This window comes from Gnatocerus cornutus, unplaced genomic scaffold, assembly GCF_029298725.1.
Source record: "Gnatocerus cornutus isolate USDA-ARS CGAHR unplaced genomic scaffold, icGnaCorn1.1 ctg00000023.1, whole genome shotgun sequence".
Taxonomy (NCBI): domain Eukaryota; kingdom Metazoa; phylum Arthropoda; class Insecta; order Coleoptera; family Tenebrionidae; genus Gnatocerus; species Gnatocerus cornutus.
Window position 1 is genome coordinate 529,134 of NW_028275375.1, and position 24,259 is coordinate 553,392.

The 24,259-nt window shown below is 34.0% G+C and overlaps 1 protein-coding gene across 2 annotated transcripts in view; it reads left to right on the forward strand.

Moving 5' to 3' along the window:
• The window catches only part of LOC148166169 (carbonic anhydrase-related protein 10-like), a 159,639-nt gene extending 135,388 nt beyond the window's left edge, over positions 1 to 24,251 (forward strand). For both annotated transcript variants that reach the window (XM_088049020.1, XM_088049019.1), the window contains exons 7-10: positions 14,204 to 14,358; positions 15,336 to 15,467; positions 23,205 to 23,247; positions 23,307 to 24,251. In XM_088049020.1, the coding sequence (XP_087905146.1) occupies positions 14,204 to 14,358; positions 15,336 to 15,467; positions 23,205 to 23,247; positions 23,307 to 23,374 (398 nt within the window). In that variant the 3' untranslated portion in view covers positions 23,375 to 24,251. The remainder of the gene's footprint in view (positions 1 to 14,203; positions 14,359 to 15,335; positions 15,468 to 23,204; positions 23,248 to 23,306) is intronic.
• The last annotated feature ends 8 nt before the right edge of the window (positions 24,252 to 24,259 follow it).

Consider the following 24,259-nt stretch of genomic DNA (forward strand, 5'->3'; position numbering starts at 1 on the left):
GTCTCTGGAACGAAAAATTCTAAAATTTCTGTTTTTTGGTCTAAAATTCTGCAATTTAGTACACTTAATAATTGCATCAAAACCAATTAATTCATCTAATTTCATTACGTTGTGGTTAAAATTGCCGGACTTACTAAATTTACTTGAAAATTTTGGATTTTAGATTCATCTTTCAAATAAAAATTTCAAAAATTCATACTGTGTTCTAAAATTCTGTAATTTAGCACGATTTAAGGCCATAAGCGCACCAAATTTCATGACATTAGCCTTAAAAATGGCAGACAAATGGAGTGTAATAAAAAAATATGAATTTTGAGTTCGTCTCTGAAACGAAAAATTCTAACATTTCTACTTTTTGCTCTAAAATCCTGCGATTCAGTCCCCTCAATAATTGCACCAAAACCAGTTAGTCTATCACATTTCATTACGTTGTGGTCAAAATTGCCGGAATTACAAAATTTACTATAAAATTTTGAATTTTAGATTTATGCTGCAAATAAAAATGTTTAAAATTTGTATTTCTTGTTCTAAAATTGTGTAATTTAGTTCACTTAATATTTATGTTTAGGACCATCAGTCCAACAAATTTCTTGACGTTAGCCGAAAAAATGGCGGATTTACAAAGTATAATAAAAAAAAACATGAATTTTGGGTTCGTCTCTCGAAAGAAAAATTCCAAAATTTCTGATATTTGTTCTAAAATTTTGAAATTTAGTACACTTAATGGTCTGATTTATGGTCATTAGTCCACCAAATTTTGCGACATTAGCCTTAAAAATCTCAGAGTTATTTTGGGTTTGTGTCTGGAACAAAAAATTCTAAAATTTACACTCAATAATTGCACTAAAATCAATTAATCCACCTAATTTCATTACGTTGTGATTAAAATTACAGAAATTACAAAATTTACTTAAAATTTCTGGATTTTGGATTCATCCTTCAAATAAAAATTTCAAAAATTTATACTCTTTGTTCTAAAATTTTGTAATTTAGTACGATTAATTTTCGGACATAAGGCTATCAGTCCACCAAATTTCATGGGGTTCCCCTTAAGAATGTCGGACTTATAGAATATAATAAAAACAAAAACGCATCTTGAGTTCGTTTCTGGAAAAAAAATCCTGCTTTCTGTTCTAAAATTTTGAAATTTAGTACATCATAGTTGGATTTATGGCCATTAGCCCACTTAATTTTATGACATTAGTCTTAAAAATATCAAACTTATGAAGTATAATAAAAAAAAGTATAAAAAAAATAATTCTAAAATTTCTGCTTTTTGCTCTAAAATCCTGTAATTCAGTAAACTCAACAATCGCACCAAAACCAATTACTCTACCAAATTTCATTACGTTGTGATTAAAATTGCCGGAAACACGAAAATTTTGGATTTTCGATTCATTTTAAAAAAAAAATTCTAAAATTTTGTATTTATATTTCTAAAATTCTGAAATTCAATACACTTAATACTCGAGTTTTGGGTCAACAATCCATGAAATTTCAAGGCAAGTCCCTTAGAAATGTCAGCCTTACAGAACAAAATTAAAAAGAAAAAACAAAATTTCTGCTCTTTGTTCTAAAATTTTGTAATTTAGTACACTTAATAATCGCAGCAAAAGCATCCGAAAAATGAATATAAGAATTTTCCAATCGGCGCTCAGATATGCAAAATTATGTAAAATCCAGATCACGGGCGGCTTTAGTCCTGGCCGTTTCTCATCAGCATCCTCCTATCAATCTCGTCGTTTGCTCTTGAAAATGGCTCACATGAGAATAAAACAGCGAGAAATAGTGTTAGCAATCTAAACCGTATCCGCCTGGTTAGATTGTTACGGATTGTTTAATAATACCCCATTTCGAAATCATAGGCAACACGAAGCATCAATTCGCTTGAAGTGGTTGAGTTGCATGTGTGGATATGTGCAGAGAGCGCAAATTCAATAATGTAAATTAATGGAAACTTTGTAACTGGATCACTTACAAGGTTACAAGTTGACGAGGAGCGAAAGGAGGAAAATGTATAATTACACAAGTTGGTCTAACATTATTGTAAGTGAGAGTGTGCGTCGCTCGGAAAAGGACATTGTAACCTAACCAAGCGAATTGATTCTTAGGCCCGGAGAAAGCGGAGGTGACAACGACCAAATTCTAAGAGGATTGAGGGAGCAAAGAAGCTTTGTTGCAGCCCGAGTTGCATTTTAACGAGGTTTTCTTCATTATTCACAGGTATTAGACGAAATGCTAAATAGTTTTAATAGCTCCAAGAAAAATCTAAATTGGATCAGTCGCGTGTGCAGGCGCGCCGTCGTGCTGCAAAATCTTGTCACATTTCCATACTTCTACGACAAAAATACGCCAATTTCCGTGCGTAAAACTCGAAATGCAATTCTATTATTCAAACAGACCCACTTACATTAACGAAATTACAATATTCAAACTAGAAAAATCATATGCAGCAGCTAAATCATTTAAACATGCGAGATGTTAAACTTTTGCGTGCTGTGTTTCAATTTTACCGTTGATGAATGCAACCTGTTACATTACAATTCATATTTAGTTAATTAAATTTCTCATAAAAATATTCACTTGTAGGCCGAGGAATTTTAAGTGAGTTGGTAGCACTTTTATTCCTTAGATTCTGAGCACCTCAATATCAATGGCGATATTTCCGCAACAAAGCAACACATCCGCTTGAAAGTAAAGTGCATTTCCACTGATTAACATATCGCCAGTACAATTATGACAAATTACCCCCCACAAGCCGAATTAGACTCGATCAATATTGACCGCTCGGTCGTCATAATGTTCCAGCGAAAGTGTTTTCAGTATCGTCGACAAAAACGTGGAAGCCATTATTAGATGCCAATTAACAAACGTATCGATTTATGATAAGAACTGAGACTAAATTCGAGTAATTTAAGACACGCCAACCCGAAAAGTATCGTAAAATGTGACCTCTGCATAGTGGTTGCGTAAAATTCTAATAGGAGATGAGCACGTCTGACAATTTCACGACGAGTGCATTAAGTAAAATGTAGAAATCATAAATGCTTGTTACCGCTCATATATCACTGACTGCATGTCTCGAAGTGGCTTACGATTCCCATTCTGATGCAAATTGAATGAATTCTAGTATTGACATTAAGATTGTGCATTTATTTACATAATAATGACTTACATTATGTATAATGTTAGCGACGGCACAGTAAAAGCGTCTTTTGTAAATATTCCTCATCAAGTCGGCGCGTTTTTACATTTTTTCCCTTTTATGTAAGGGCAGATATTAAAATTTTAGCGACAGAGTTTCGGCGGACTCGAAACACATAAATTCCGAGAGTAATTCAATCTTGTCTCTCGGTCATTGAAGCTTTGTTAAATCTAAAGAATTTGTTTTTGTAAAATTCTACATTTTTATTTTTATTAATTTTTATTATACTTTTGATAACAACAAATTTTGGATTCCAAAAGTGGAATGACCTCCTGAATCCGAACCTGCAGTCCGTTTTGCGCCGTCAGGTCCGGATTCATTCATTTTAGGCTCCAATGCTGTCAAATTTGGTGGACTTGTGACTAAAGTAACGCTTATGAAGTGTACAAAATTACAAAATTTTATATCGTGAATCACGAATTTTGGAATTTTTCATTTCGACCAGGAAGAACTGAAGTTAAAAATAAAAATTTGTAAATCTGACAATTTTGACGCTAATACTGTCAAATTTGGTAGACTTGAAGCTTAAGAGGCGTTTATTGACTGAACAAAATTATAAAATTTTAGATCACAAATTGCGAATTTTAGAAATTTTTATTTCAACTAGGAAAAACTGAAATTTTCAATTTTTCAAAAAATTTGTAAATTTGACAATTTTGACGATAATGCTGTCAAATTTGGTAAACGTTTGACAAAAGAGGCGTTTATTAAATGTACGAAATCACAATATTTTAGATCTCAAATTAGAAATTTTGGAATTTTTTCTTTCAATCAAGAAGAACTTAAATTTAATTTTTTTTAATCTGTAAACTTGACAATTTTGATGCTAATGCTGTCAAATTTGGTAGACGTTTGACAAAAGAGGCGTTTATTAAATGTACAAAATTACAAGATTTTATATTCTAAATTAGAAATTTTGGAGTTTTTTATTTCGACCAGGAAGAACTTAAAAGTCTTTTTTTTTAATTTGTAATTTGACAGTTTTGACGCTAAAGCTGTCAAATTTGGTAGACGTTTGACAAGGTAACCTAAAATAAAAATAAACGAATTAAAGTATTGTGCGTTCAAGTAAAATCCTGTGGGCTGGGGCGGCGTCGGAAACTTGCAACTGTTTTCATTTTTAAAGTGTATATTGACAGATGTAGTGACAACTTGTTGAAAATTTGACAACTAACCTTAAATTTGCGGACTTTAGAAGAGTCAAATTAATTGGAAATTGAATAAATTGGTGGTTCTCAGGCGTTGGCGAGAAATTTATATTTTACACTGTCACAAAGGGTTTACTTTTACCAAAGCTAACTGATTTTTTAAAAAATTTGAAATTTTAGTTTTTCCAAATCAAAATAAAAATTTCTAAAATTCGCAATTTGTTAGCTAAAATTTTGTAATTTCCTACACTCAATGAACGTGTCTTGAGTTTCAACTCCACCAAATTTAACAGCATTAGCGTCAAAACTGTGAAATTTAAAGTTTTAAAAAAAAATCAATTTTTTAATTTTAATTTGAAATTGTTGGCATGCGTTGGCGGGAAATTTGAATTTTACAGTCACAAACGGTTTACTTTTACCAAAGTCAACTCCTCCAAGACATGTATTTGAACGTACGTTACAATCCCAGAGAAAATTAGATTTTACACTCTTGCAAAAAAACCTCCTCGTGTTTCTCTATTTATCCAAAATCGCCGCTTTACTCTTTAGATTTTTCGCCGGCTAAACCGCAAAAACGGCGAATAACGCAGTCTTACGACAGATTTCAGAGTTTTATGTAAAATTTAACATAAACCATCGCTTCGCACTTGACTTCCAGCATAAAATTTTCTTTGTATTCGAAAGACATTTGACACCGGCAGTAACCGCAATGGTTTACGATATCAATGCCTGTAATTCCGTTCTTTATCGTAAATTACAAGTCGCTATTATCTAAAGCGATATCAGCTCGAAAAATAATGCTCAAGTAAATCGATGTTAACAGTTGTGTAGTTCTTGAGTACTAGACGTGCCGGCTACGCTATAAGACCTGATGAAAGCCGTTTCCTTTGGGTGAAATATGGCGGTGGGCTATCAGAGGTTATCGAGGTGGTAATGCTTTTGTTCCGTGCCTTTGTGCAATTATTACACGACGCAGGTGCATGTTTTTGTGATTGCTTCTTAATTTAGGGTGTTTTGTTACAAGGGAATAATTGAATAGATTCATTTGAGTTGCAAATATCTAATCTTGTATTTAGTTTTAGTAGAATCGCGTTTTCCTTATAATGAGAACTTGTTTTACGTATCAAAGCGTAAACATTATGGAAATGCAGACATAAAACATGTTCATTAAAGTCACTGACTTTGTAAATCGCTCAAGAGATAAATATTAAAAGAGAAGATTTTTTTTTGTATATTCACTCCGCATATCTAAATATTCAATGAGGTTTTTTCAGCACATCCACCAAGGATCCTTCGTAATTTACCTACTATGAGTCAATTTATTTAAGTCTGTTTCAGCGCGACTCTTGATTTATTTATCACCGGAACGATGTTTTATTTATATCAAAAAAATATTCGCCCCAAAAATATCAAATGGAATTGTTTGCAAGCTCATCTGCATTCCATCATTTTTCCCAAAGCGAAATTAAAGTGAAGATTACGCGACCGGAAATTACGTGACGTTTGATTTGCGATGATTTATGCCCGCAGTGCTACTAAACACAATTTCAAGGCCGAAGTAAAATTTCGCAGCTTTAAAAGTCCATCTGGGAACAGAAGCGTGTGTCAAAAAGTTGTATTCGAAAGTTGCGAACCGTTCGGTGTTAAACCAAACGCGTTAGCACTCTGAACATTAGAGGCTTGTTTATGTATTAGTCGCATGTGACAGTGTGAAACGATTTTGATACTGAAAAGTGGGGGTGTCCGTTCCAACGTGACAATGACAAGTTGGTCGTATATCCCTTTGGACCACTTGAACAAATACGCTTAAACTGACGCAACCGCTCCAATTGTTATTTATACTTATTTGCGTTATCTGCACACTTGGGACTGATTGATTATTGTTCAAACACGGCGCGATCGTTATGAAATTATTCGATTGTAATTTCAGTTGAGAGGCTTTATAAAACGATCTATTTCAGGTGCAATTCAAACGACTTCGGGTTACATGCGTTTGACGTCAAGCACCAAGAGTTAGGTCAACAGTGACAAAAATTAAATAAGCAAAAGTCTAATCTTACATGAAATAACAAGTAAAAGTGGTGGAGGCGCCGGATTAATTCATTTCAATTTTGGACGAAATTTGTTCTGGAACAGTGGAAACTTAAAAAAAGTAAACGAAACAAAATTTTAAACTAAAAATAGTAATTTGTGTCCAGGGCCGAAAAGTGCTCTTTTTTTTGGCCGAGCCTTGCACTTTTTGCCTGGCACACGATATTTTAGGCGACTTCATTATAAAATTTACAAGTTTATTAAATTTTACTTATGATTTATTGATCTAATTATTTTTAAAAACACTAGTGTCCCGGAACAAAATTTAAAATTTTTAGTTTTTCCTAGTCAAAATGAAAAATTTTAAAATCCGCAATTCGTGATTTAAAATTTTGTAAATTCGTACACTTAATAAACGCCTCTAACCTCTCAATGTAGAAATTATTAATTTCTCTCTTTTTTCTTGCACAAAGTAAAATTCTAGACGAATTTAGAACTTTGAAATTTAACTTTTGACATTAGAAACGTCAGTGTCACGTTTAGGATGTATTGTTTATTGTGTTTTGTTGTGTTTTGCGATTTGGTAATCTTTTACTGGTGAATTAAATTAAACTGATTAATCCCGATTAAATGACAAAATTCTTTCTTAAAAAAAATATTTTTAAGGCGAAATGTTGCTATATGATAGCCCAAGCCTCCAAGGTAACTGTCATAAATTTGTCATCTGTCAAATTTAAATGTCATTCTTGATTTGACGGATTGCGGTTTTAGTGATTTTTGCGAGAATGATGTATTATTGTGGTTCCTCTGTGCCTTGGTAATAATTTTAAAGAAAACGTAAAATGCGTGTAATTACGTGATTCTATAAATGAATTGAGATATTTCTGTGGCACCGATATCGTGTTTGAATTCAATTTATCATAATTTCGCGTGTATTAGCGTTATTTATGTCAAGTTAGGAATGTTTATAACATTATTTAACGGCGCGTTTTTGCAAACTAATTTCATTTCATGGAACAATGATGACAAACATAGCCTCGCCGAATCCCGCCCTTGACGTCGCTTCAAACAATAGAAAAATGATTACATTAATTATGAAGGCAAAACATTGCATTCCTTTTTGCATGATTAATGAAAAAATTCGTGAAAATAAGAACGCATTAATCACTTTCGCGTAATGAAGCAGCCTCATTGAAAACTATGAACCGAGTGGGCTGTAAGAGGTGAAAATTAGGCATTTCCATTTCGTTTACCTGCTCCCAGTTTTCGCTAACGACGGCTCCCGAGGGACCTCTATCTTCACAAAGGGCGACAATCAACGCGTGCAATTAACAAAATTACGTACGTAACGTGCGAACACGCATCCTTCGTGGGAAAAAAGCGGATAATAAACAAAGAGGGAATCATAACACGTACGGTCACTTTTCCACGTAATGGGAATGTTACTGCAGCGTCATGGGAATGCAGTCCATTTGGAAATCTATGAAGTGCAACGCGCTGCATCCGCCGCATTGAAATTGTACCTCGTTCGGATTAACGCGGGCACTCGTTTTGCGGTTATTGGGAATCTAATGAATTGGGACAAGGAAAGGTACAAATTTTCGAGAGGTTTTGATTGTTGAAAACTGATCTTTTATCTGTGAGTGACGTTGAATTTTGACGTTCAATTTTACTAGTGTACGTTTGTGTGGGTATTTTGTTCACGTGTCGGAAATTTAACTTCCCACAAGTGGTTAAGTGCAACTGAATTGTTTCAGATCTACGTGCCGAAGCATCGAAAACGTGCAGCCAACACTATTTTACTGAAATACATGTTCGGGACTTAAATGCAATTTTAATACAGAAAACATTATTACTTCAGATGCTCGGAGAATATAAGCGATTTTAATCACAGAAACTAAAAACCAAAGATGTGAAGAATTTTAGGATTTCTTGGATGAATCAAAGTCTCTTCCCTTCTTTTACGGCTTGTAACTCTGCTAATTTTAACGCCACTGTAATGAAATTTAGGAAGGTTACTAATTTATATCTAGTTACTAAGTGTGTCAAATTTCAAAATTATTGAGCAGAAACGGCCGATTTTAGAAATTTTCACTTTTTGCATGGATCAGAATTTGCGAATTTTTATTTTGAAGCTTGTAGTTCTGGTAATTTTAACGTCACAGCAAAGAAATTTGGGGAGGTTACTAATTTGGTCTTATTTACTAATTGGTTTAAATTTCAAAGTTGAACCAGTATTTCCTAGGAGGGTTATTAATAAATGACCAGCGATTATGTTTGCTGAAAGTCAAAACGGTCAATTCTGCTAATTTTAACTTTTTGGATGAAACAAAATCTGCGAATTTTTCTTTTAGTGTTTGTAACTCTGGTAATTTAAACGCCACAGCAAAGAAGTTTGGGTCTTATTTACTAGTTGGTCTAAATTGCAAAGTTATCGAGCCAAAACGGCCGAGTTTAGAAATTTTAACTTTTTGCATTGATCAAAATCTACGAATTTTTCTTCTAGAGCTTGTAACTCTGGTAATTTTAATGCCACTGCAATGAAATTTGGGGATGTTACTAATTTATATCTAGTTACTAAATGTGTCAAATTTCAAAATTATTGAGCAGAAACGGCCGATTTTAGAAATTTTAACTTTTTGCATGGATCAGAATTTGCGAATTTTTATTTTGAGGCTTGTAGCTCTGGTAATTTTAACGCCACAGCAAATAACTTTGGGGAGGTTACTAACTTGGTCTTATTTACTAATTGGTTTAAATTTAAAAGTTATTAAGTCAAAACGGCCAATTTTGCTAATTTTAACTTTTTGGATGAAACAAAATCTGCGAATTTTTCTTTTAGTGTTTGTAACTCTGGTAATTTAAACGCCACAGCAAAGAAGTTTGGGTCTTATTTACTAATTGGTCTAAATTGCAAAATTATCGAGCCAAAACGGCCGATTTTAGAAATTTTAACTTTTTGCATTGATCAAAATCTACGAATTTTTCTTCTAGAGCTTGTAACTCTGGTAATTTTAATGCCACTGCAATGAAATTTGTGGAGGTTACTAATTTATATCTAGTTACTAAGTGTGTCAAATTTCAAAATTATTGAGCAGAAACGGCCGATTTTAGAAATTTTAACTTTTTGCATGGATCAGAATTTGCAAATTTTTATTTTGAGGCTTGTAGTTCTGGTAATTTTAACGTCACAGCAAAGAAATTTGGGGAGGTTACTAATTTGGTCTTATTTACTAATTGGTCTAAATTGCAAAGTTATTAAGTCAAAACAGTCAATTTTGCTAATTTTAACTTTTTGGATGAATCAAAATCAGCGAATTTCTCTTTTAAAGTTGGTAAATGATAATTTTAACGTCGCAGCAATGAAATTTGAGAAGGTTACTAATTCATACTCAGTGATTAAATGTGTTAAATTTCAAAATTATCGGGCAGAAACGGCCGATTTTAGAAATTTTTTACATTTTGTAAATTTTGAATTATCCAAAAACTGCAATTTTTTTTAGGGCTAGTAACTTTGGTAATTTTAACGCTACAGCAATGAAATTTGGGAAAATTACTAATTTGTAATTGGTTACTAAATCTGCCAAATTTTTAAATTATCGGACAAAAACGACCAATTTTAGAAATTTTTATTTTTTGAATGAACTAAAATCCGTGATTTTTTTTAAAGGCTAGTAACTCGGGTAATTGTAACACCACAATAATAAAATTTGGAGAGGTTATTAATTTATACTTAATTACTAATTGTTCTAAATTTCAAAATTATTAAACAGAAACGGCCAATTTTAGCAATTTTAAATTTTTGGATGAATTAAAATCTGCAAATTTTTCTTTTAAGCTTGTAATTCTAGTAATTTTAATGCCACCGCAATAAAGTTTGAGGATTTTACTAATTTATACTTGGTAACTAAATGTGCTAAGTTTTAAAATGATTGAACAAAAATTGCCGATTTTAGAAATTTTAACTTTTGGATAATTCAAAATTTGCGAATTTTTCTTTTAGTGTCTGTAACTCTGGTACTTTTAACGCTACGGCAATGTAATTTGGGAAGGTTACTAATTTGGTCCTAATTTCTAATTGGTCCAAATTTTAAAATTATCGACAACGTGCAGGCACACTATTTTACAGAAATACATATTCAGCAGAACTTAAACGTAATTTTAATACAGAAAACATTATTAGTTCAGATACTCAGAAAATATAAGCGATTTTAATCACATAAAGTGATGAAATTGAGGATTTTTCAGGTGCATTTTCTTTTCTTGCTCAACGTAAATATAATTACCACCTGCTCGTTTCAACGTTCCGGCAAAAAGAATATTTTCCTAATAAATATTCCAAACCATACAAACACATCCGCCTAAAGTTGAATGCGGTAAAGTAAAATTTAATTAGAAACATAAATATAAACATGAATATAACCTGGCGTTTTGTTTATCAAGAATGAACATTTATACCACTGAAACACAGACCACAAATATTTAACCATGCGCACCAAAACATCGAGTTTCGAGAGAGATTATGAGCGAAAAAAATTAGTTAATAGGAAATTTATTATCACGCTAGAAAGACGACGTGAGTAATCCGCGTTATAAGTCACGGCCTCGCGTAAAAAAGCGTTTCTTTGTGTCTGGTCGCGGCGCTTTGTATTGAAGCAAATGAAATTTTTACCTCTTTCCCCGGGTGAAAAAAGCGCTCTCTAAATATAAAGTAAATAATAATTTGCGTGCTCGCCTCATTTAAAATTCTTAGGGCCAACATGAAGGTAAAAGAGAAAAAGTGGCAGCAATTATGTCAGTCAGTTTCAGCTGGGTCCTGCCAGTTCATAACTTTAACTAGCGTCCCGAGCACATATTTCTCGTTTCAGTTTTTGTTTAGTGAATTAAAGTCGTTGCGGGAGTTTATAAGAAATCTGTTCGTGCTTCGCCTCACTTATTATTCATTTCTGTACGGCGAACGACGATTTGTAAAAGAGAGTGCATGTATGTGGGAACATTTTTCATCGCTGGAGCCGCCCCTGTATCTATTTTTAACCAAGTCTGAGACGTTCGATGAACGCGAGCGCACATATCGTTAATTACCACGTCTAATCAAATGTTAATATCAATTTATTTTCGGGAATATTGTACTACAACTTTGCACAGCTGCGAATTCTCGAGATTTAATTATATGTAAATATTCGAGAAGGCGGACTATTTGTTCATCAATTATTTTAAGTAAATTGTTTCTTCATGGGAAGTGAGGTTTTTTGGGATCATCACAAAACGAATGCTTTCATTTAAATGAACCGCCAACTTTATTAAATTATTCCGGGAATCGCCGGATTTAGTTTTTGTTTTTTTGGGGGCTTTTGATCAAAGACATTCATTATTCCCACGTCGCGATGAATAATGTATCGATCACACACACCTACGTGGCGGCAGTTTTATTCAAAATTGCGTTAATTAGCGTTTTAGGAAATTTATTCTTCCTGGCGTGGCGTGAAAATCTGCGACATTTTTTTCAAGGGCTTGGAAGTCTGGTAATTTTAACGCCACAGCAATAAAATTTGGGGAGGTTACTAATTTACACTTTATTACTAAGTGTGCTTAATATCAAAATTATTGGGCCAAATCGGTCAATTTTAGAAATTTTAACTTTTTGGATGAATCAAAATCTGCAAAATTTATATTTTAGGGTTCGTAACTCTGGTAATTTTAACGCCACGACAATGAAATTTTGGGAGGTTACTAAATTACACTTAGTTACTAAATGTGCCAAACTTCAAAATTATCAAGATAAAATGGCCGATTTTAGAAATTTTAACTTTTTGGATAATTCAAAATTTGCGAATTTTTCGGTTTGGGCTTGTAACTCTGATAATTTTGTTGCTACAGCAATAAAATTTGGGAGAGTTACAAATTTATACTTGATTACTAAATGTGCCAGGTTTTAAAATTATTGAACAGAAATGGACGATTTTAGAAATTTTTGGATAATTCAAAATTTGCGAATTTTTCTTTTAGGGTTTGTAACTAGTAATTTTAACTCCACATTAATAAAATTTGAGGTTACTAATTTATGCTTGGTAACAAATTGTTCCAAATTTCAAAATTATCGAGCCGAAATAACGGATTTTAGAAATTTTAACTTTTTGGGTGAATCAAAATTAGCGATTTTTTTTTTTAAGGTTGGTAACTGTGATAATTTTAACGTCGCAGCAATGAAATTTGAGAAAGTTACTAATTCATACTCAGTGATTAAATGTGTCAAAGTTCAAAATTATCGGGCAGAAACGGCCGATTTTAGACATTTTTTACATTTTGAATTATCCAAAATCTGCAAATTTTTTTTAGGGCTAGTAACTTTGGTAATTTTAACGCTGCAGCAATGAAATTTGGGAAAATTACTAATTAGTAATTGGTTACTAAATGTGCCAAATTTTAAAATTATCGGACAAAAACGACCAATTTTAGAAATTTTCACTTTTTGAATGAACTAAAATCCGTGATTTTTTTAATTGCGAGAGGTTATTAATTTATACTTAGTTACTAATTGTTCAAAATTTCAAAATTATTAAACAGAAACGGCCAATTTTAGCAATTTTAAATTTTTGGATCAATTAAAAATCTGCGAATTTCTTTAAAGCTTGTAATTCTAGTAATTTTAACGCCACAGCAATCAAATTTGAGGAGGTTACTAATTTATACTTGGTTACTAAATATGCCAAGTTTTAAAATTATTGAACAAAAATTGCCGATTTTAGAAATTTTAACTTTTGGATAATTCAAAATTTGCGAATTTTTTTTAGGGTTGGTAACTCTGGTAATTTTAACGCCACAGCAATGAAATTTGAAAAGTTACTAATTTATACTTGTTACTAATTTCAAAATTATTAAACAGAAACGGCCGATTTAGCAAATTTAAATTTTTCGATGAATTAAAAATCTGCGAATTTTTTATTAAGGCTTGTAACTATAGTAATTTTAACGCCACGGCAATGAAATTTGGAATACTTTATACTTGGTTACGATATAAGCCAAATTTTAAAATTATCGTGCCAAAATTGCCGATTGTACGAGTAGAAATACATATTATTATTTTTTTGTATGAATCAAAATCTGCGAATTTTTCTTTTAGGGTTTGTAACTCTGGTAATTTTAACGCCACATTAGTGAAATTAGGGAAGGTTACTAACTTGTGTTAATTTACTAACTGTGCCAAAATTCAATTTTATCGAGCCAAAAGGGTCGATTTTAGAAATTTTTGTTTTTTAGATGAATCAAAATCTGCAAACTTTTCTTTTTTGGAGTCGTAACTCTGGTAATTTTAACGCCACACCAATAAATTGGTTAGGTTGCTAAATAATACTCAGTTACTAAATCTGGCAAATTTTAATGTTATCGAGGTAAAATAGCCAATCTTAGAAATTTTGAGTTAGACGAATCAAAATCTGCGAATTTTTCTTTTTTGGGGTTGTAACTTTGGTAATTTTAACGCCATTGCAATGAAATTTGGGGAGGTTACTAACTGAGACGTTGTTACTAGATGTGCTAAATTTCAAAATTATCGAACTAGAAAGGCCGATTTTAAAAAAAAATATTTTTTAGATGAATCAAAATCTGCGAATTTTTCTTTTTGGGGTTGTAACTCTAGTAATTTTAGTGCCAAATTTGAAAACTGCACTTAAAATAAGTGTAATGAAATTGCTGGAATGTAAAATAAAAACAGTTTTAGTTTAATGAAGTTGGTATGTTTTTCCCCGGCGCATCCACCATTTGGTAGTCGTTGACGTTTAATGTGAAACTTGTGTTCTGATGGGTTTTTGTTCGATTTCAGGAGCTTCCACACCAATAAAACATATATCCCTGAAAAATATGCTGCCAGACACAGAGCACTTCATGACATATGAAGGCTCGACGACTCATCCGGGCTGTTGGGAAACTACTGTTTGGATCATCCTTAATAAGCCCATTTATATTACCAAACACGAGGTAAGAAATCGGTGGTAGAAAACATACAAGGGGGAGCACAGCACTTGTTTTTTGATTTATTACCTCCGAATTGTTATGCCACGAACTGCACACAAACAAAGCTATTAATTCAATTCGTTTTAAACGAATCGATATCCTCGCGCCGCCGATACAACGGAAAAATGATATAACTAAATGCAAACACACACACACACACACGAGGATTTCTATTTGCATTGTATTACGCGATTTTGGGGATGTTTTGAGAGCACGACCCCTCGAAAGCATTACAAATTTACGCAGTGTCATTTATATATTGCTGCAAGATGTAAACGTCACATAAATGTTATGAGTAGAGGAGCTTGAAAGACAGAGTTGGCAGGCACTCACGCTCTGAAGGACAACCTACACCAGCCGCCTCTACTCTTTGGGGTGGCGTCGCGACGCGCCGGATTTTTACCCTCGTAAATTCCATTAAATTCTTGCCGACAATCGCGACGAATTATTTTTATTTTTTTCGGCGCTACTTCTCAAACTGCTGCATGGGGGGTTTCGATGGTCATTGACAACACGCTAGGGACTCGTTCTCGCGACTCAGCTCCACCGAGAATTGATGAATGAGGTCATTAATTTCGTCCATTTAATCAGGAAAAAAATTTAAGCAAACTGCACCGACGCCGTCACCGGTTGCTCCCAACGTCATGCGTTTAATTAACACTTTAAATTAACTTTTGAGAGTTCCCAATCTGAGCAAGAAGTGCTTGAAATTTTCTAATCACAAACTTTCCAGAGTGTCTTTTAATTATTTTTAATTCGACTCGAAACTAATGTAAATATCCCGTTCCGATCATGCAATTACAGTTTCGCCGCAGAAAACTCCTCGAGCTGACAACGCCGAACTTGTCCACTATTCAGTTTCAATTCATTTGCTGATTGAGAAAGATTTCGTTTTAATCCGCACCAGTTCGATTCAACTTTGTTTTTGTCGTTTTTTGCAGTTGTACCAACTCAGGAAGCTGATGCAGGGTTCGAAAGAAGCGCCCAAAGCCCCCTTGGGCAACAACGCCCGTCCGGTCCAACCGCTCCATCAGAGAACTATCAGAACTAACATCAATTTCAAGAATATCGAGGTTAGTATTAGTTGTGGAAGTTCCGCGGGATTTTAATTGAACGCAACAAGTGCAGAGTTGTGCATAAATATGTTAAATTAACTTATTTTTACTATGCTAATATTGATGTAATGTTTTAACTAAATAATATTAAATTTGCGCGGTATTAATGCTAATCTGCATTATTATAAATTTACATGTTGTGTTCAATTATTAAAATTATAATTAGTCATAATTTGTTGCACCTGATTTCAAATCTGAAGTCCGGCTCTGATTTAGAGATGTTCCTGAAAATTTGTTACAAAAACTACGTAATTTGGTTTCTTGAATTTATTTTTATTTTTTTCAGTTTTTCCCAAATATCTTGGCAAAAACTGATTTTTCTGGCGACTTCTATAGGTATTTGAGAAGTGTATTCAATTACCTTTCCAATTATGTTTTAAAGAGTCTTATGATATTGAAAGTTGTTGAGCAAAACTGAAAAATAACAAAAGTGAATATCACAAATATCTCTGAGTCCTGATCTGAAATTTAGTAATTGGGCACACTTTTTCATCCAATAAACAAAATTTGATGAAAAAGTTACTTAACAAATCTAGAGTTTAACTTCTTTTGTTTTTTTTTTGTTGTAATTTTTTTGAATGGATCAAAATTTGCAATTTTTTTTTTTTGAGGTAGTAACTCTAGTAATTTTAATGCCACAGCAATGAAATTTCGGGAAGTTACTAATTTATGTTTGGTTATTAAATAGGCCTAATTTCAAAATTATTGAGCCAAAAGGGCCAATTTTAGAAATTTTAACTTTTTTGAATGAACCAAAATTTGCGTTTTTTTTATTTTTTGTAGTTGTAATTCTGGTAATTTTAATCCCACAGCAATGAAACTTCAGGGGGTTATTAATTTATAATCAGTTACTAAATGTGGCAAATTTCAAAATTATTGAGCCAAAAGAGCCGATTTTAAAAATTTTAACTTTTTAAATGGATCAAAATTCGCGAATTTTTCGTTTTTTGGGGTTGTAACTCTGGTAATTTTAATGCCACAGCAATTAATATTTGGAGAGGTTACTAATATCTATTTGGTTATTAAATGTGCTAAATTTCAAAATTATTGAAACAAAAGGGCCGATTTTAGAAATTTTAACTTTTGAATGGATCAAAATTTGCAAATTTTTAATTTTTTGGAGTTGTAATTCTGGTAATTTTAATGCCACCGCAAAGAAATTTGGGGAGGTTATTAATTTATACTCAGTTACTAAAAGTGGCAAATTTCAAAATTATAGGGCCAAAAGGGCCGATTTTAGAAATTTTAACTTTTTCAATGAATCAAAATTTGGGAATTTATTATTTTTTGGAGTTGTAATTCTGGTAATTTTAATCCCACAGCAATGAAACTTAAGGGGGTTATTAGTTTATACTCTGTTACTAAATGTGGCAAATTTCAAAATTATTGAGCCAAAAAAGCCGATTTTAGAAATTCGCGAATTTTTTTGTTTTTTGGGGTTGTAACTCTGATAATTTTAATGCCACAGCAATTAATATTTGGAGAGGTTACTAATATATATTTGGTTATTAAATGTGCTAAATGTCAAAATTATTGAACCAAAAGGGCCGATTTTAGAAATTTTAACTTTTTGAATGGATCAAAATTTGCAATTTATTTTTTGGTGTTGTAATTCTGGTAATTTTAATGCCACCGCAAAGAAATTTGGGGAGGTTATTAATTTATACTCAGTTACTAAATGTGGCAAATTTCAAAATTATTAAGACAAAAGGGTCGATTTTAGAAATTTTAACTTTTTGAATGGATCAAAATTTGCAAATTTTTTATTTTTTGGAGTTGCAACTCTGGTAATTTAAACACTACAGCACTAAAATTTGAGGAAGTTACTAACTTATACTCAGTAACTAACCAAATTGTAAAATTATTGAGCCGAAACGACTGATTTTAGAAATTTTTGGATAATTCAAAATTTGCGAATTTTTTTTTTTTGGGTTGTAACACTGGTAATTGTAAGGCCACAGCAATGAAATTTAGGGAGGTTACTAACTTATACCTAGCTACTAAATGTACCAAATTTCAAAGTCATCAAGCCAAAGTGGCCGATTTTAGAAATTTTGATTTTTTAGATGATCCAAAACTTGAAAATTTTTCTTTTTGGGGTGGTAACTCTGGTAATTTAGACGCCACAGCAATGAAATTTGGGGAAATTTGGGAATTTGGAAGTTGCTAATTCATACCTAGCTACTAAATGTGTCAAATTGCAAAATTTTCGAGCCCTATCGGGCCGAAACGACCGATTTTAGCAATTTTTACGTTTTGGATTAATCAAAATCTGCCAATTTACCTTTTTAAGGTTGTAACTCTGGTCATTTGAACACCACAGCAATGAAATTTAGGGAGGTTACTAATTCGCATTTAGTCACTAATTGGTCCAAATTTCAAAATTATCGAACCAAAGCGGCCGATTTTAGAAATTTTAACTTTTTCCGTGAATCAAAATCTGCGATTTTTTTTTAAGGTTGGTAACTTTGGTAATTTTAACTCCACAGCATTGAAATTTGGGGAAGTTGCTAATTGATACGCAATTATTAAATGTGCCAAATTTCAAAATTATTGAGTAGAAACGGCCGATTTGAGAAATTTTCACTTTTTAGGTGAATCAAAATCTGCGAATTTTTCTTTTAATTCAGAGTTCAACTTCTTTTGTTTCGTGCGTATTTTATAAATGATCAACATCATCCAATGAATTGACCTTTATTTAGACACGCCTTAATTAGCTTAGAAATACAACAGTTGTAAACATCTAGCCAATGAAAGATTAGTTACGAACGAGTAGGTTGCTTGGGTGCGTTTTTTGTTGTAAAAACTACTTTGATAAGAACAATTCCGGCCAATAGAAAGAATTATTTGTTGGGTTTTAATCACATTCTCCATTTTGTTATGAGGAAAAGGTGGATCTTCAAATGCGAACTAAATTTGATTACTTACTGGAAGTTGAAATTATTTAGGAATAAAAAATTTAGGGATGAAACACCATCAAAAACTTTCCATAGAGCCCTCGTGTGGCAAACAAAGAGCCCATAGCCCCGTCATTACAACTTAAAATCTCGTTTTCATTAGTGCAAGCATTATAACAGCCGCCAAACATTTGAAACCCCACTTTTCCCCCATGATGAATTGCAATTTTCTCCCAAAGTGACTTAACGTGGTAGCAATGGCAAAGTTGGTAGTGGTGTTTCTTTGAGAAGTGGTATCTCGGTCACAAATCGCTCCTTATGTTCGTCTAGTCGGTGCTAATGTGCACTTTGCATGCTTGTAGCCAAGACCTGGGGTGATAGATGACTCTCGGTCTCAGGAGAAAGGCTTAGTTAATGGAAGCCCCCCTTTCAGTTCCGGACTGCCGTCGCCGGAATCAGTAATTGAAACTGAGGTGCCGCCGCAGCTATTATAAGCTACCGACGCGATTATGCGCCCGACCGCAAATTCTCGATAATATGCCCACACTTGTAGCTAAATAAATATTTATAATGGCAGCGAGATGGGCCTTGGCCGAATTGCACGATCAACTAATCGAGATTCTAATGGGAACGGAGGATTTACGGCGATGGGCTAAAGATAGGGCTAATTTGTGAGCGGCCTTAAATAGAACAGATAATTGATTCAAACTGATCGTGAATGTGTGGAAAAATGGAACGCGCGTCGCTGATAAGAAACAACAAGTGTCGCAGCTAACTGCAATATCTCCAGATATGGCCACTATCTCGGCGTGTGTTACAATTTATAAGCCGCTCCGATTGTGTTTTTCGTTTTCTCCCATCCCGCCATCTTCTCACTGAAAAATAGATTAAAGCACGCAGATAAAATTAGTTTATAATATAATATTTAACAGGATTAGGTCTTGCGTCGTTTAAACTGACACTCAGAGCCTCGTGTTGGCACTGTCGAAAATTACATCAAAGCAATGCAGCGAGATTTAATCCGAACAAAGCGCTCAAAGCTCAGAAACGATTATAACGCGCTGTTCCTGTTAAGTTATTGTTATTATTTTATTAATGACTTCTTCGCGGCCGCTTTAGTCACCTGATTAGTTAAAAGCGAGCAATTTGCTTAATTTGCGACGGACCAGTTTCGTTGCTTTTGTCGGCCGCCGTCTAAATCGATACGTGTGAAGATAGCCATTTATTAAATTATTTCAAGCAGCGATCCTCAATCAAACCGTTCGAAAACTGTTGGGGCTTTCCATCCAGCAAACAAACGCGAGTCCAGAGCTCGATTTTTTTTGTTATCAACAAGTTTTTTGTCTTAATTAGCTTGGAAATGTATCCAATAAACAGCCAATCAGGGAATCGAGTTGGTTGTTTCGGTGCGTTTTCTCCATTTTGTTGGGAGGAACGGGTGTCTAGAAAGCGATGAATGAAGTTCGATAAAGTTTCGCCTCGCTCGGCTCGTATCTTCAGCCTCGTTCGACAAACACCCACTTTTCGTCCTTGGTGCGTAAATAACCATTGACTTTTTGCGCTCAAAACTGAAATCCGCGCGCCACAGTTTGGGAATCGCAGAGGCTGTCGGGGCTGTCGGTAATGGCGGTAATTACCCCCTGCAAATGTGTATAAACGCCAGTAATGACGTTAACATTTAAACGTGTTTTTTTTCTCTCGTCGAATTAACGATTTGGTGCTTCCCGTCTAAATAACCGCCGATTTAAAAAGTCAATTGCCTATTTCCGTTCTCACAGATTAATGCTTGAATGACCTCGTGTTTAAATGACATTAACAGAATGCTTTCCCGCCTTCGGCGACGGGGGAAACTCTTAACTTGGCTTGTCTTGAGTACGCCCAAAGCTTCGCTAATGCTCTTGTTGTCGCGTAATTATACAACATCAGAGTGAGCTTGTAAGTTTTAACAAATATTAGACCGCTTTCGACGAGCAATTAATTTGCGCGAAAAAATAATGAGCGCCGCACTCTTTTTGGGGCGTTTAATTGCACCGAGGGTGCAAGAACTCCAATTATTAGATATTAGTGTGGGAGTAAAGGATTTTACACGTGTACGAGGATTTCCACTAAGCCCGGAGGCTCTATAAGAGATATAGAGCGCCCAGGCCGGAAGGATTGTCGTCCCTGGAGGTTTTTCCGGCGATTCACTAGTTTTCGATTTTTTTGGGCGAATTTTGGATTACGATTTCTGATCCCATAATTCATATCAGTTAGATTAAATAAATCTAGTTATCCGTACACCACTTTAGTAATAAATTCGTATTAGGATTATAAGATTAGTTTGTAAACTCGTTCACCCTGTTCACTGTTAATAAATTTCATTAAATTTTCATCCGCAATTTGAAAGTATTCCGCTGCCGTGAATGTTTGATCTCCCATCGAAATTATGTTAAAAATGATCCTTTTTATCACACTTGAATTGCATTAATTAAAATTTGCATAGAAAATGTACAAATCCAAGGCAGCACGTACACAAAATTTGCATTGTCTGGTTTCCAATTTCCTGTATTAAAATCGCGTGAATGTGCGCCGGCATGTTTAGTTACATTAGGTTGGCAATTCCGGCCAGTATGTGCTTCTCATTTCCGGTCACTTCTACTTTACACTTGCAACAGGCGCCCTTCTATATTTTCTGAGCTTATTTTCGGAACTACAGCGACGGCTATTATTCAAGGCACGTACTGCACTCGACTATTAGAGCAAACATATTAAAATGCAACAATTAAAGTGGCTTCTAATGTTATGGGTCAATAAAGTACGATAATTGCCCTGCAGGAAGAAACTGCGCCCCAATTACGAAATTTAAATGGGGATTTAGCACACGTCAAATTGTCAAATTCCAGTAATTTTTCCAAATCGACTAAACTGATATAAATGTAGTCATATGATCATCACTAATCCCCCATTCGTGTAACCCAATAAACATCGATATTCCTACTTCTATTATATTCACAAACCAGCTTAATCCGCCATGTTTAAGTCCGCGATGATATCCAAATTTATTTAAAAATTTTAATAAAGCCCGATAAGTAATCGCCGAACTTGATAAGATCCTCTGGTTATGTATTAATTCCGACCAAACGATAAATTTTTAATTTAATCCGTGAAGGTGGCGCAGAGCGACGCCCTCGCCACATGTCGCGATTTCATTTCAGGCTTCAATTAGCGTCCTCTGGTTATTTATTCCCCACATCGCGATTTTGTGTCGTTCGAGACGTTGCCGGTTCGGAATTACAAATCCTTTTAATTGAAATAGTCGTTTGGAGCACCGCTTAATCGACGAGGGAATGGCAGGCGAATCGAAAGGAATTATTTATTATTCAGTTTTTGCGTGGCCTACATTTTCTAAATAGTCAACAAATTTCAGACGGGATTTCTATTGGGGCAGTGGAAAGTCAAAACGGGCTTCAAATTCGGAATCCGGAGGCCAGAGTTTCTTTTCCGGAATTTCCTGCAAAAAATGTAGAACTTTATTAATAGATGGCGCCACACTAAAAGTTGTCAAGGTTGGTGGTCCTTACATTTAGCCAGCTTGAATTGAAACAACCAATCAACGTTAGCCATTTACTACGTCATAATTACGTTTAAACCAATGATCTGCAAGATTTGCTGACATCACATATTACTTTCTGTCAAGAGATTGACAAATAAAAGCATCTTTAATACCTTTGTTAATTTAGCCTTCTGGCGAAAACCCAAAAATTCAAACGGCCATAACTCAGTTATTTGTTGACGAAAATTCAAAAATTCTTATGTTTTTGGATTCAGCGTGACATTCTGCTTAAAATGAGGCCCAAATTTGTTGAGTTTGCTTAATAAATAAACTAGGCATTGGCCAAAAACTGTTTTAAAAACGTCATTTTAGGGTGATTTTTAATCAATGTTTTCAACATGAAAGCGGCGCTTAATAGCTTTGAATTATAGAGCAGTCGAAAGAGGAGCTCAAAATCTATCTACTGGCTAAATTTGAGATCGATCGGACAAATAGTTTACAAGCTATGGCCAAAAATAAAAAAAATGAAAACTTTTCATCGTTTAAGACGGATTTTTTTTTGCGAAAAATTGACTATCGAATTTTGGGCTTTTGAGAACATTTTCTAACGTAAAATGAGAAAAACAATGGCGCAAACCGCAGCTCAATATCTCAAATAGTTTCCGAGATATTTAACTTTAAAAATTACGAAAAATGAGGAAAATTGAAAATCATCTTTTCGAAACTTTGATCGGCCATAACTCAGTTATTTGTTGTCGGATCGGAATTTAAATCCCAGATTTGAAATCTGCGGAAAATTCTGTGTACACTGATGTATAAAAACGCAAGTGTTTGTTCCAAAAATCTGTGAGAAATCAGCCGAAATAGTCTACAAATTTTAAGCGGAATTTCTATTGGAGCTGTGGAAAGTCAAAACGGACTTGAAATTCGGAATTCCAGTTTAGAAAGTAGAATTTCTCTTCCAAAATTTCCTGCGAAAAATTTAGAATTTTCCCAATAGATGGCGCTACACTAAAAGTTGGCAAGTTTGGTAGAAATTACAATTACTCAGGTTGCCCAAACAATTGAAACAACCAATCAGCGTTCATAATTACGTTTAAACCAATGATTGACAAATAACTCCATTCTACCAACCGTGAAAGTTGTGATATTTTAGACGTGTGCTGGAGCCCCGTCTTGTTGAAATGTCGGTAATGTGGGTGCATAAATGAATAAGAGTGTAAATAGATGAACGATAGCCGCATTGTAGTTTGGGTTTTGTTACAGAACAGCAACTGTCCCAGCATGCACAAGGAGATGTATTACAAAGGTAAATGATACACTCGGGCCGCACGTATGCAGACTGTTAATGGAGCTGTGTTGTTACAGTTAATAAATGGACTACTGACTATGACACGGAGCAGCGTTCGTTGTCTAGACTGCACTCGCTCCATTGAGAAGAAGGCTTTGTAAATACCAAGGACGCATTTGTGATAATGTACGCAATAATGACCAAGTGAAGTGTCTGTAAAAGAGTGTCACCTCTGTCTAAGTGTGTAGGGCGCGCGACTTCCAATAACTCAAATGTCCAGGTACGAATAAGGCAAACAGATATTTTATTATTTGAGAAGAAAGTTAATTACGCTAATAAGAGTTAAATCGTCAGAAGCAAATACTTATATTCATTTCAATCTTGTCTGTATGTCAGCTTGGACGAAATGAAACTCGAAGTCTGAGAATAATCGGGCATCAGCTGGCACTTAATTAAAGTAATGCCCACCTCGGAGCCCTTGATTCACTGAGACTGTGACAAACTGGCAAACTTGGAGATAATCCCGCCAGAATTTCTTTTCGAATTAAAATAGTGATCCACCTAAATCTCGAAATTTAATTCAACTCGTCTTTTCTTAAAAATTTCATTACGAATTCCGGCCGTTTGCGGATAATCATTAAAAGCAAATCTGTGTTTAAATACACATGTGAAACATTAGAGTAAATCAGAAACAACTATACAACTGGAATTATGCCGTTATGCGGGGTAACTTGTACTAAACCTATTATAAACATAGCGACCCTAACTTAAAGACAAATACACGCGAAAACAAAGCGACCAAAACAACTTGCTTTCATGTTGAAAAGTACATCCATTATTCATAAATAAATTCCAAAGCAAAGGCATAGTCTCTACACCATTAATATTTTAATAATTACGATCGATTCTTTATCCCACTAATTATTTCTCAGACTTCGATCGCGTTAAACTTAGCAATGAATTTGTATGCTTCGTAAGTAGCACTTTAATGTATATTGCCAAATTGTAAAATATAGATTAATACTAAATA